Source organism: Nerophis lumbriciformis, linkage group LG23 (genome assembly GCF_033978685.3).
Source record: "Nerophis lumbriciformis linkage group LG23, RoL_Nlum_v2.1, whole genome shotgun sequence".
NCBI lineage: Eukaryota > Metazoa > Chordata > Actinopteri > Syngnathiformes > Syngnathidae > Nerophis > Nerophis lumbriciformis.
Window position 1 is genome coordinate 35,739,203 of NC_084570.2, and position 14,654 is coordinate 35,753,856.

Below are 14,654 nucleotides of genomic sequence, written 5' to 3' on the forward strand. Positions count from 1 at the left end.
AAATTATTTTAATTTGAAAATAACGATTTTGCACATCGATAGTAGTTTTATAGATTAGTTTGAATATGGCATCCCACGGCAACGGGCAGTCAAAAAAATCCTCCCATTTTCCATTTGTGTTGTATGGGGCAGCCTTCAAAGGTTTCTTTATTAAATAAAAATTATATATTTTTCTATTTATTTTAGTTCCTTTTTGCCAACAAGAATTTCTTATTAGAGGTTTACAAAGTAATAATTTAGTAGTTCCATAATTAATTATTTGTTTCCATCTTTTCCCAATGACTCCAGTTAGTTGATTAAATGAAAAGCTTGAACAAGCATCACCATACATAGTTGTAAATTCATCATACTTCATAATCTTACCATTCTCATTGACAATATCATTGACAAAAATGATTCCTCTTTCAAACATATTTTTCCAAAAAAAAGGCTTTCCGTCTATTACAATATTAGAGTTCATCCATATTATCTGCTGCAAAATATCGTCTCTTTTCTGGCACATAAAATTGAAAACACCACCATGAGTGGATTGTTTCCATTATGAACCCAGCCATGTTTCCCAGCAGACTCTCTACATAAGAAAAATGGGAGGGGATCACTTGTAAAAAAGGATACAATTTCTTTTGATACAGTACATGTTTTTTGTCCAACAGGACACTTGTGTACCACTCAGTGTTTAAATACATCTTTGGAACAATTGATGCTTTTAAAGAGCTTCAAGGTTGAGAAGTTTCAGGCCCCCATATTCATACTCATCGTTCAAAACCTTTCTTTTAATCTTTTCTGGTTTGCCGTCCCAGACAAAATCGAAGACCCTCCGCTCATAAATCTTAAAAAAGTTTTGTGATGGAGCTGGTAATGACAAAAACAAATAAATAAATTGAGGAATAATTCACGAGTTGACAATAGATATTTTACCATACAAGGTTAAGGATTTCCCTTTCCATAATTGCAAAACTTTGTCCAACTTTGTACAATTGTTCTTTAAATGCAATAGGAAACATATGTTTATTGTATTGTAAGATTTTCTGTTAAAATAGTAGTTCCCTTTATTTGTAAAAGTAAGAATGTACATGTTGGTAGTGGTAGGAAATGATTGTTGTGGGGACAACCATACTCACATGTATGAAATATGTCTTCTCCTCCACCAGCATCAACCAAGCCTATCGAGTGGCAGCTGACTTCAGCGCCCGTTACCGCGCACTTTCCCGCACTTACGTCTATCGCGTGGCCCTAGGTTGTCAGCTTCCCCTTGTGGAGCGCAACATGTGCTGGAATCTCCACCACACGTGAGTGCGCAAACACACACACACACACACACGAATAATCCACATGTGCCAGTCCTAACTGCAAATTAGGGCCAGTCAAGTTTGATGTGAGTCCAGGTCCTAAAAAGCAGAGACTAGAAGAGATGAGATGATGTGATGGGAAGGAGGAGCGTGAAGAAACACATTTGTCTTCTTCTTGTTTTGAAGGAGGGAAAGTAGGCCACGAGAAGCTGCAGGCTCATATTCATGCAGAGCTCCTTCCTGTGGCGAACATGTTGGTGTCGCCTCACATTTTCACCTTCCACCTCTCTTTCATCTACTCAAAAATACTCTCTCAAAGCATATTGTTACCTCCACCATTGATGTGTTGTTTGGCAGCATCACACAAAACAACACAACTTTGGTCCATATGCATGATTACAATAGAATAGGAATTACCATAGATTCCAGTCTATCACCTTTTTTCCTCCGCTTTGTCCCTTGCGGCTTCAAAAGAATGCAGCTAATCTATGGATTCTTCTTCCAAAATGTGAAGGCCATTTGATTGTAGACTCTTACTGACACTTTGTGGCGATAGAAAATTACTACGCTTGATTTGTTTAGATTTCAGGAAGTCAGTTTGAGCCTTGGAAAACTAAGTAAACTGTTTATATAACTCAATATTAAGGTGGAAAGTGATTCAATTTGATAGTCTGATAGTAATATTTTTGTGCACTGTTTTATTAATGGCTGATTTGAGGACTTAAAATGGCTGGCAATCTGCTACTTTTCCTATGCTTTGAACCTTGCGGCTTCAAAACAGTGCAGCTAATTTATGGGTTCTTCTTCGCTGACGCCCATAATGCAAATAGTTTAAAAAAAGGTATGTTATTGTTTGTGCTATGCCGCCATCTTTTGGACAAGTCTGCTCACTCAGGTGCTGCAGTGCCCTTCTGTTTAGAGCTTTTAACTCGAAGTACAATTGCCGCTCCATCTTTTAGCTGTCCATAGCGTTTCTACTCATATGGATTCTTCATTAGGGGTGTAACGGTATCGTATCTACCGTGGTATTTCAGTTTCAAAGTCTTCACAATAATACCGTGATGATCTATCTTCTCGTTATGGGACATTCATCCTCCGCTGTTGCCATTTCTAATATAAAGTAGTGTAAATGTCAGGCTTGTCCCTGACAGTTTAGTTATGTTTTGGATTTTCCTCTGTCATTTCCTGTCAGCGCTCTTATTTTGGTTATTTCCTGATTGTCTTCCTCAGTGCTGCTTCCCCTCAGCTGCGGCTGATTGGCACCTGGCCACACCTGGTGTCAATCAGCCAGCTGCTATTTAAACCTGCCTTCCCCTCCAGTCAGTGCTGGATTATTGTCATTCCTACCTGTCGATATCGTTACAGCTACTACCTGTCGTGCTACTACTTGTCCTTGTACCTGTCGTTTTCGCTGTAAGCTGTTCCTGTTAGCTATTTGTAGTTTGCTTTCTCCTAGCTCTTTTGTTTCGTGTTTTCTTGTTAGCCATTAGCTGTTTCCAGTTTTTTCTGTTTGCTGGTTCCTGTTTTCAGTTTTGGCTATTCATAATTCCTGGTTTGTGTTTTTACTTTTATTTTATGAACATTAAATCATGTTTTCCTGGACAAAGCCTGCCATCTCTGCATCTTGGGGTTCGTCACCTACACACCCTGACAGTAAAGTTCTTACTTATATCTGATAGTAAACTCACCATGAAAGCACTAAAACATACCGGTGTAGTGAGTTTACATAATTCACCCAAAGAACTTTAGTTATTAGAGAGTTCCGTTCGGACAGTTTTTCACGGGACACATTTCGGGCGTTGTTGTTGCACTAGTAAGCCACGGATGAGGAGATGCTGCTCTGTTATTGATTGAAGTAAAGTCTGAATGTCATTAAAACAGTTAGCTCTATCTTTTGACACTTCTTCCACTCCCGTCCTTGCACGCTACACCGCAACAACAAAGATGACGGGGAAAAGACGCTGTCGAAGGTGAGCCACGTAAATAAGACCGCCCACAAAACGGTGCATCCTGAAGAGACTGTCAGAAAGTGACTTGAAGATGATCTGTAAAACATCATCTATGCATCATTTTGAGCAAAGAAACACCATTACATGTTATGTAGACCACAATGAAGTCTTTTACATTTAGAAAATAATCATAATAACCACCCCTTTAATGCGGCTTATAATCCGGTGCGCCTTTGGTATGAAAATAGACCTGACTAAAACCCTCTCATTGGCAGTGCACCTTTTAATCCGGTGCGCCCTATGGTCTGGAAAATACGGTAAATGTGTACAGCAGATATAGATAATCTACATCAGGGGTGTCAAACTCAAATACAGAGTGGGCCAAAATTTAAAACTGAACAAAGCCGCGGGCAAAGGTTGAACAAGTTAACCTTTTAATAGGGACCCAAACAAGTTTTGCATTGAATATTGAACAAGCAAGGCTTATATAACTTTATAGTGACATGTAAAATCGAGTTTCAAATAATAATAATAATAATAATTAAAAAATATCAATGGCATCCATCCATCCATCCATCCATTTTCTACCGCTTATTCCCTTTGGGGTCGCGGGGGGCGCTGGAGCCTATCTCAGCTACAATCGGCATATCAAATACAATTTAAATAAAAATTGAATGCCTCTTTTCTATTTGCAGCCTTCTGAGGTAACTATCAACATTAACTTTTTCCACAGGCTAATAAATTTGAAAATATAATAACAATGAATAAACCAACCATTCAGGACTTTAAACTGCTCAGTTTGCAACACACTGATCTAATCTGATGTGCCCAAGCCAGATACCTGCCATCTTTTCTTGGATGCTAGTTCATTAATGTCAGGGCTCAAGCTTTGAGCTGAGGCAACCTTCATTATCGAACGAAGGTGTTCATCAGTCATTATATCTCGTAGTCCACCCGGACCACAGTCTTGGGGGCGTGCCTTAAAGGCACTGCCTTTAACGTCCTCTACGAGCTGTCGTCACGTCCGCTTTTCATCTATTATAACAACGTGCCGGCCCAGTCACAAGATATGTGCGGCTTCTGCACGCACACACACGTGAATGCAATTCACACTTGATCAACAGCGATACAGGTTACACTGAGGGTGGCCGTATAAACAACTTTAACACTGTTAGAAATACACGCCACACTGTGAATCCACACCAAACAAGAATGACCAACACATTCCGGGAGAACATCCGCACCGTAACACAACATAAACACAACAGAACAAATACCCACAACCCTTTGCAGTACTAACTCTTCCGGGACGCTACAAAATACACCCCCGCTACCACCAACACCCCCCCCAAACACACACACCTTGTAGAGTCCCGGAAGAGTTAGTGCTGCAAAGGATTCTGGGTATTTGTTCTGTTGTGTTTATGTTGTGTTACGGTGAGGATGTTCTCCCGAAATGTGTTTGTCATTCTTGTTTGGTGTGGGTTCACAGTGTGGCGTATATTTCTAACAGTGTTAAAGTTGTTTATACGGCCACCCTCAGTGTAACCTGTATCACTGTTGATCAAGTATGTTTTGCATTCAATGGTGTGTGCGTGCAGAAGCCGCACATATTATGTGACTGGGCCAGCACTCGTTGGACTGGATGAAAAGCGGACGGGACGATTTTCGGGAGGGGCACTGAAATTTGTGAGTCTCCCGGGAGGGTTGGCAAGTATGATAATTAGCGGTAAATGCGGTGTTACCGTGGCCCCGCCCATGTATATGATCGGCAGGCCAGCTCTAGTGTTAATTTGATATCCCCTCAAGGGCCAAGTGAAATTACACGGTGGGCCAAATTTGGCCCGCGGGCCAGAGTTTGACATGATCTACATCAACAATAGGATTTGTCTAAGTCTGGACAGGACGGAAAAAAAAATCTTGGTGTAGTTTTTTTTCTGGCGCTTTATCGTTGGCTGGGCCTGAAAATAGACTACATCTCCCAGAATCCTCCAAGGTGGGGGTGTGGAAGTGAAATGTGTTTGTACTCGATAAGAGGAATTGTTTCTTTGGACATTTCCTAAAAACACAACTATTTGACTTATGTTCCTAATAGACAGACTAACCCTGGTGGGGGTAAGAAAGACTGCGTCATGATGTAGCATTATTTAACCGCCAACCAAGCTTGAATATAAGGTCACATTGTTTTGGCCGCACAGCTGTGAGCTCAAACATCTTCATGTGGAGTTTACAAGTCTGGTCCCAGCTTGGGTTTGTTGTGGGCACACTTGGACTTCCTCCCGCATCCCAAATACATGCACCTTGGCTTCATTCTCATTTGTGCAACATCAGCATCTTCTCCTCTTATCAATGTACTTGTACACACTCTTTACTCCACTGTACCATCATTATTCTCCCATTACATTTAGTGATGGCTTGAAATATATAATTTTATGGCCTATTGCATACCTGCCAACTTTTGAAATCAGAAAAACCTAGTAGCCAGGGTCCAGGGGCCGCAGGCCCCGGTAGGTCCAGGACAAAGTCCTGGTGGGGGGTTTTGCCCCCCGACGCAAAATGATTGATTGCATTCAGACAGGTTAAAATGTTGCTAAACCACAGTGACTTTTCAAAACAAAAATATTACAGCAAAAATCATATGGGTTGTTTGACATGTTTATTCTGTAAGCTAACTTCAATAGCTTGAAATTATTTTGACAGTTAATGCCAGTTATCCTGTCAACCTTTCACAAGACTTCAATTTGTTAATTGAAAGTATAAACAGTATAAACACTTTTTACAGTAAACAAATGGTAAAACAGTACTAAACAATTCCATTAAAAAAAAAATTGGTGTCATTATTAACTTTCTGTCCAAGCTTGTATAATCTACTGCCTTGTTCAATTGTAAAAAATATTCTGTGCCTAAAATTCACATTTCTATCACAATTATCATACTGTAAACATGGTAAACTAACTTCATTAAAATTAATAGACCTGTCAATAGCATGGAATTACAATTCAAATGTAGTTTTTTGTAAGCCTTTCAAAAGAATTCAAAATATGAAAAATTTATGAAAATTAATTTAAGCCATCAGACACTTGAAAAGTGGCACATCACATCTCTAATGTAATCATTTTAACTTTTCAACAGAAATAGCACTGCAAAAATATTAAGGACATACAGTACTTCTGTATTTTGGTAGTTATGCTGTCAACATTTAACAAGATTTCTTCAACTTGGACTTGAAAACAATAATAGTATAAACACTTTTAACAGTATAACAGTACTAAACAATTCCAATAGATAACATTGGTGTCATTACCTTTTTGTGGCTAAAATCCAAATTTAGCAACGGCATTAGACTTGTGTTTTTTTGTCCCAACGTGGTCTTTTACATCGCCAATTCCTCCGTGTCCGATCGAAAAATCTTGTCTGCACAAGGTGCAATTCGCGTAGTTTTCACCCTTTTTGGAACGGATAATTATTCCCGGATAGGCTTTTGAATATTCTTCACGGAATGACTGCAGTTTTCTTTTCGGTTTAAGACTCGTTTGCGATTTTTCTCCGGCTGATTCCATGATCGTTCGCTCGTTTGGAAACAATGGGCAACAGGTGCCTCGTGCTTGGCAGCGGTGCTATAAATAGCCTCGCGCATGGCATTCGGAATGGCTCGATAGGAAGTTACGGGAAGCAGTGTCGATTGTGATTGTTGTTACGCGATTTCGTGAATAAAACTTAAAAATAAATAAATAAATTAATTAATGAAAAACCGTATTTTTTATCACTGCAACCGTAACCCGGAATAGGTTGATGAAAACCGTACTAATTACGGGAAAACCGGAGTAGTTGGCAGGTATGCTATTGCAACAAATATAAAAGTCACATTGTGACAACCAACGCCATCACATGGTGGTTAGTGATGGATATCGATACCGCCGATATCAAATCTTTACGCTCTAATATCAATTCTCAAATGAACATATCGACTCTTATTCCACCAAGTCTGTATAGTGAAAAGTCAAAGTATGCATGGGCTATTTTGATATGTTTGTCATTTACAGATATTGTGTCAGATGTGTATTATAGGTGACTAACTACAGTAAATCATTATTATCATTTAGAACATTTCAACTTTTTCTCATTACATACTATTTTTTTCTCTTCTTTTTTTTCTATAGTTTTTTTCCGATGTAAGAATAGAATGACCAAAACAAATGATTGTTTAACTGCAATACCTGGTGAGGCAAAATTATGCCAAAAATATTTAACAGTGTTTATTATGGTTGTTGTCCTCCAATAATCCCGTGACGTGTGACGGCATGAAAGGAAAACTTGGCTGATACTTTTGAATTGGCCCGTCTGGAAGTTAACGAGCCGTCCATCCATTTTCTACATGTCCGTGTGTGGGAGGTCGTAAAGGAGAGAGGAAGAATTGTTTTCATTCAAATCTGTGGGTAACTTTTTGAGTGATGTTGCTAACAAACACAACCTCTTTGGTCTGCGTCTGCAGTGTTTGCACATAGAGCCAGTCAGAAGTTGTCAAGTTTGAACCCACATTTGTTTTGAACAACATTCTATCAATCCTGGTTCAAATGGATTCGTTACCTATGCTTGAAGTAGCAGACAAAGAAAAAGTTTGGTTGCACTGCGAGCAACAAAGGTAACATAAGAAGCTACCTGGAATATATATTTGATGCCAAGGGGCCGAGCATCAATGTGTGAGGTACTTACATTATTGAACACTAAATTGTCTGCTAACTTTTAAGGCAACCAGCATTTTCCACTTTCTCTGAAGTCAAAAGTATATAATTTATTGCATATATGTACACATGTATATTTGTTATCCAAAATGTAGATACGTATGTATTTATATGTATATATATTTATGGATATCTATAAATATATATGTTTTTTTGGGGTACATACACCACAATAATATCATACCGTGGACTTATTATCGTATCGTACTATTGATATTGATATCGTTACATCCCAGGAAACACATCTTTAGGCAAGTATATGTTAATGAGTATACAGTACATATATATACATACGTATATTTGTTATCCAAAATGTATATATAGTATATGTGTATGTATATATATTTATGTATATATGTTTTATTTTTGGGACATATACCACAATAGTATCATACCGTGAGATGTGTTACATCCAGGAACCACATGTTAGGCAAGTATATGTGTATATATGTATGAATATATGAGACATATATGTGACAACCAACCCCAAAGAAAATGTGACAACTGTCATTGTTTTGCTATAGCATGAAGGTCGTGTAAGAACTAGTTAGCTGGCTAATAATCAACTAAACTATAGCTTTCCCTTGGCACTGTTTCAGAAGAACTTGTTTTTGTGTAAAAGCCTAGAAGACAAATACTGAGGAGATGAAAATGTTCTGGTGTCTCCCTGTAGAAAGGACTATGTAGGTTTTTATAGCACAATCTGAGAGACAGCACCCTCTGGTGGTGTGACAACCAACCTTATTTGTGCAAACTGTTCCAAAAGTCAAAGGTGTTTCTTACCAGCGTGTCTGTCTTCAGGGAGCTGGATGTCGGAGCCATGAGGGAGGCGGCTGCCATGTTGGTCGGGACTCACGACTTCAGCAGCTTCCAGGCCATCAACTCCGACATAGCTTCTAAAAACCCTGTGAAGACGCTGGAAGTGGTCAGGATAAACCCCGGGAGGGCCTTCGTCTGTGAGCATTACCACAGGTAGGACTGACCACATGAAGGTTTGTTTTCTTTGGACAAAGGTCAACGCCACGGCGTGTTGAATGTTCACTAACTGTGCTGTTGTCCAAATGTGATAGAAGAGCTGCTGGAATAAAAATCAGTGGAGGGAGGGAGACAGACAGACAGAGAGAGAGAGTGCATGGAGCCTGAGAACTAAAGGAATGATGAATGTTTCCACTACATAAAGACCCACTCACATATTAACACTGAATTTAGTCATCTGACTCTTCATTTGAATCACATTTAAAATCTAACCTACTTCTAAGTACTTCAACCCAGTCAAAATCACAAAGATGATTTGACACATAATCTTGGGATTTGGTCAGGCTGATAAGAAAACAAATAACCAAATATATTGCATAAGAACGGGACTAAGAAACAATTCGGCCAAAATACATGAACATACAATTATGCTGTGCTAAAATAAAATTGTGATGGTTTTGCAATATACATACATGCTATTTTTTTGCTAAAATTGTGACCGGGTGAATCTATATAACATTTATAAAGTTTTTTGTCTGGGGAAAAAAGTAGCAACAAGATATATATTTAAACAGTGATCAATTATTGTATCAAAATGTATTTGATACTTCTGGAGAGGGAGGTGGTTTCATTTGCGGTATAAAAGGCCTCCACCGTCAACATGTAGGCTATAAATGTGAGCAACATTTACAGCAAAGCGTAGCTACACAAGCAAATGAATGAAATGTAGATTAAAATGATCACTTTTATTTCAAGTCTATAAAGGCCGACTTGAATGAGATTAATTGAATAGGTGTACCTAATGTTGAGTGATCAAGGTATTTAAAAGATAATATTCATATTGACTATGTACTGCAGCGTAACTGAACATTGTTTTGCAGACACATTCCAGTGTGGGAGCTGACCTTTCAAAGCCAGTCCTTTCTGTACAAGCAGGTATGTTCAAGTATTTGCTGAAAATGAGAAATATTAGGTGGTATACATGGCAGAGTTGTCTTCATGTTGTGCTTAAGACAACACTATCAGTTGTTTCCAGACACAATCTGTCCATGTTGTATATGTGACTCGTATTAAATTTGGTGGTCATGGTAGGTGCGTCGCATGACCGGTGCTCTGGTGGCCGTGGGCCAGGGGAGACTCACTCTTCCCAAACTGAAAGAGATGATGGAGGCACGCCACTCTTTGGTCTATCCTTCCAACATGGCTGCTCCACCTCAGGGCCTCTTCCTCACCAGGGTCAACTACAAAGAGTCCGGTAAGTCGGATGGGAACATTACCCACTTTGTTTGCCAAAATCAAAAAAGTTAATTTCATTTATCAGTCATGTGCACTCAGCACCCACCTTGATAGAAAATACACTGACATTTTTGCTCATTTATTACAAACTAAAAAAATCACAAAAGTGGTCAAAAGTTTACATACACTTGTAAAGAACATAATGTCATGGCTGTCTTGAGTCTCCAATCATTTATACAACTCTTATTTTATCACATCAAAGGTGGTAAAGGAATGGCTAAATCAGGCTAGAATGAAGGTTTTAGAATGGCCTTCCCAAAGTCCTGACTTAAACGTGTGGACAATGCTGAAGAAACAAGTCCATGTCAGAAAACCAACACATTTAGCTGAACTGCACCAATTTTGTCAAGAGGAGTGGTCAAAAACTCAAGCAGAAGCTTTTGGATGGCTACCAAAAGCGCCTTATTGCAGTGAAACTTGCCAAAGGACATATAAGCAAATATTAACATTGCTGTATGTATACTTTTGACCCAGCATATTTGGTCACATTTTCAGTAGACCCATAATAAATTCATAAAAGAAGCAAACTTCATGAATGTTTTTTGTGACCAACAAGTATGTGCTCCAATCAATATATCACAAAAAAATAAGAATTGTAGAAATGATTGGAAACTCAAGACATTGATGACATTATGTTCTTTACAAGTGTATGTACACTTTTGACCACGACTGTAAGTATTGACAGCCTTTAAACAATACTTTGTTGATGCACCTTTGGCAGAAAATACATCCTCAAGTCTTTTTGAATATGATGCCACCAGCTTGGCACACTTATCTTTGCCCAACCTCTCAAGCTCCATCAGGTTGGATGGGAAGTGTTGGTTTTCATTCAGGATGTCTCCGTACATTGCTGCATTCATCTTAGTCTCGTCAGGGAGGTGACCAAGAACACGATGGTCACTCTGTCAGAGCTACAGCATTCCTCTGTGGAGAGAGGAGAACCTTCCAGAAGGACAACCACATACCTGCCAACTTTTGAAATCAGAAAAACCTAGTAGCCAGGGTCCAGGGGCCGCAGGCCCCGGTAGGTCCAGGACAAAGTCCTGGTGGGGGGTTCAGGGGCCCCCCGACGCAAAATGATTGATTGCATTCAGACAGGTTAAAATGTTGCTAAAACCATCACTTTTCTATCAGTCACAGTGACTTTTCAAAACAAAAATATTACAGCAAAAATCATATGGGTTGATTGACATGTTTATTCTGTAAGCTAACTTCAATAGCTTGAAATTATTTTGACAGTTAATGCCAGTTATCCTGTCAACCTTTCACAAGACTTCAATTTGTTAATTGAAAGTATAAACAGTATAAACACTTTTTACAGTAAACAAATGGTAAAACAGTACTAAACAATTCCATTAAAAAAAAAAATTGGTGTCATTATTAACTTTCTGTCCAAGCTTGTATAATCTACTGCCTTGTTCAATTGTAAAAAATATTATGTGCCTAAAATTCACATTTCTATCACAATTATCATACTGTAAACATGGTAAACTAACTTCATTAAAATTAATAGACCTGTCAATAGCATGGAATTACAATTCAAATGTAGTTTTTTTGTAAGCCTTTCAAAAGAATTCAAAATATGAAAAATTCATGAAAATTAATTTAAGCCATCAGACACTTGAAAAGTGGCACATCACATCTCTAATGTAATCATTTTAACTTTTCAACAGAAATAGCACTGCAAAAATATTAAGGACATACTTCTGTATTTTGGTAGTTATGCTGTCAACTTTTAACAAGATTTCTTCAACTTGGACTTGAAAGCAATAATAGTATAAACACTTTTAACAGTATAACAGTACTAAACAATTCCAATAGATAACATTGGTGTCATTACCTTTTTGTGGCTAAAATCCAAATTTAGCAACGGCATTAGACTTGTGTTTTTTTGTCCCAACGTGGTCTTTTACATCGCCAATTCCTCCGTGTCCGATCGAAAAATCTTGTCTGCACAAGGTGCAATTCGCGTAGTTTTCACCCTTTTTGGAACGGATAATTATTCCCGGATAGGCTTTTGAATATTCTTCACGGAATGACTGCAGTTTTCTTTTCGGTTTAAGACTCGTTTGCGATTTTTCTCCGGCTGATTCCATGATCGTTCGCTCGTTTGGAAACAATGGGCAACAGGTGCCTCGTGCTTGGCAGCGGTGCTATAAATAGCCTCGCGCATGGCATTCGGAATGGCTCGATAGGAAGTTACGGGAAGCAGTGTCGATTGTGATTGTTGTTACGCGATTTCGTGAATAAAACTTAAAAAAAAATTAAAAAAATTTAATTAATGAAAAACTGTATTTTTTATCACTGCAACCGTAACCCGGAATAGGTTGATGAAAACCGTACTAATTACGGGAAAACCGGAGTAGTTGGCAGGTATGCAACCATATCTGCAGGAATCCACCAATCAGGCCTGTATGGTATAGTGGTCAGACGGAAGTCATTTCTTAGTCAAAAGTTTGCCAACATGAACCTGAAAGACTTTCAGACCATGAGAAAGTATAATTCTCTGGTCTGATGAGACAAAGATTGAAGCCTTTGGCGTGAATGTTTGGAGGAAACCAGACACCGCTCATCACCACCAATACCATCCCTACAGTGAAGCATGGTGGTGGCAGCATCATGGTGTGGGGATGCTTTTCAGCGGCAAGAACTCAGACACTTGGGAGAGTTCCTGGATAAAACCAACACTTCATTAAACCTGATGAAGCTTGAGAGGTGCTGAAAGAGGAACTGTTGAAACTGTCCAAAGATAGGTGTGCCAAGCTGGTGGCATTGTGTTAAAAAAATAGGCTGAAATTGCTGCCAAAGATGCATAAACTAAGTATTGAACAAAGGCTGTCAATACTCAAGTACATGTCATTTTTACCATTTTTAATACATTTGCAAAGATTTCTGTTTGCTGAGATCTGAGTGAACATGAATGAGAACTAAAATTAACTTTTTAGATTTTAGCAAATGGCTGCAAAGAAACATTCAAAAGTGGTGTGAATATTTTATTAATCCCCGAGGGGAAATAATTATGTGGCTATATATTCTGGAGTTATTTTACGTGCTGTGAGGTTCATGGCTGGTGAGGCGCTCAATCCGATGGCAGAAAATGTTTAATAGTAAGAACTTATAACAAATAATTACAAAAAAAAGTCTATCTTATTCTCTTTTTGAATTGACTACTGGTAATGTTTGTATACAATCAGCATTCCTCATGTCTTTTTTGCAACCAAACTAAAATAATGGATTTGCAGCCCGAAACAATAATAAAAAAATAACAAAAAAATTCAAACAAAAACTTCTGATTGCAAATAATTTTGGGGGGTTTGCAAATCTTTTTTTCCTTTACAACTCAACTTTAATATTGCGAGCCACACTTCCTATAAATTATTGTTGAGGGTTTTTGAATGCATTTTTAAGTGATTATGAGGTAGAACTGATTGCTACCATTAACTGCATTGCTAGACACCAAGAAAGAGCTGATTTTTACATGTTAGAATGCAAAAAAAAAAAGAAACTTTAGTCTTTTCTTGTGCAATTATTGTGAATAAAAAAAGTGCAGTTCCTCTTTAAGTGTACAATACATACTGTACAATAAAGCGATACTAACTTCTGCATGTCCCATCAGATCTCCTCTCGTCCCCACAAAGGTCCACTCATCCTTCCACAGGAGTCTCAGATGAGTAACAATGTCATTCTTTCAAGTGTATACGCCACTTTATTGGTTAATACTGCATGTGTTTTAGGACACAGATAAACATGTTTCATTGCTACTAAAAGCATACACGAGTGCATCCTCGCTACACGTATAGGTGTGTCTTGTCATACCAAAACAAGGAGTGTAACACTAGCAAAGGTTTGTCTACCATGAAGACAGTTGTTCACAAAGTATACATGCCAATAAAACTGCATACTTTCCTCACCTAAAAAGAGTTCACAGATAATCCTGCTAGCGTAAACAGTGAATAGAATAAAAGCAGACCACCACCATGGTCAAATGAGGTTTGTTGAAGGTTCACTCACACCCGCAACTCTTTTAAGTAACCCACTTTGAACAATTGATGTCCATTAAAGTTGAATGTGGGTCTTATTTTGCACTTCTCAGAAGTGACCCAATGGATAAATCAATCACACTTTGTATCATTTCAAAGGCCGACATGTCAGCTTTTGTTACGACCGTGTGGTACATCCCTCAAATCAGCATTGGTCTCAAGAGAATTCCTTATTGAAAACACTAAGTCCTATTCAGCCCGATATTTGAGATCATCAATAAGAAAAATCATATGTATAAATAATGCACTTGAGTGGTGTATTTATCTCTCACAATGGTCACGAAGTGTGTCGTTGTTGCGTGAATAAGAAAAGTCCAACCCTGGTTGAGGAGAGAAAACAAATCAGACCTGAATGCTCCAAAG

General features: G+C 38.4%; 2 protein-coding genes across 2 annotated transcripts in view; one reads left to right on the forward strand and one right to left on the reverse strand.

Annotated features, from left to right (window-relative positions):
* pusl1 (pseudouridine synthase like 1) overlaps nucleotides 1–14,015 on the forward strand; it is a 29,303-nt gene extending 15,288 nt beyond the window's left edge. The window contains exons 4-8 of the mRNA XM_061985658.2: nucleotides 1,152–1,289; nucleotides 8,782–8,952; nucleotides 9,837–9,891; nucleotides 10,048–10,210; nucleotides 13,868–14,015. Of these exons, the coding sequence (XP_061841642.1) occupies nucleotides 1,152–1,289; nucleotides 8,782–8,952; nucleotides 9,837–9,891; nucleotides 10,048–10,210; nucleotides 13,868–13,926 (586 nt within the window). The 3' untranslated portion in view covers nucleotides 13,927–14,015. The remainder of the gene's footprint in view (nucleotides 1–1,151; nucleotides 1,290–8,781; nucleotides 8,953–9,836; nucleotides 9,892–10,047; nucleotides 10,211–13,867) is intronic.
* The window catches only part of ddx19b (DEAD-box helicase 19b), a 32,868-nt gene continuing 32,148 nt past the window's right edge, over nucleotides 13,935–14,654 (reverse strand). Inside the window, exon 13 of the mRNA XM_061985657.2 lies at nucleotides 13,935–14,611. The gene's annotated coding sequence lies outside the window, so the exon portion shown is untranslated. The remainder of the gene's footprint in view (nucleotides 14,612–14,654) is intronic.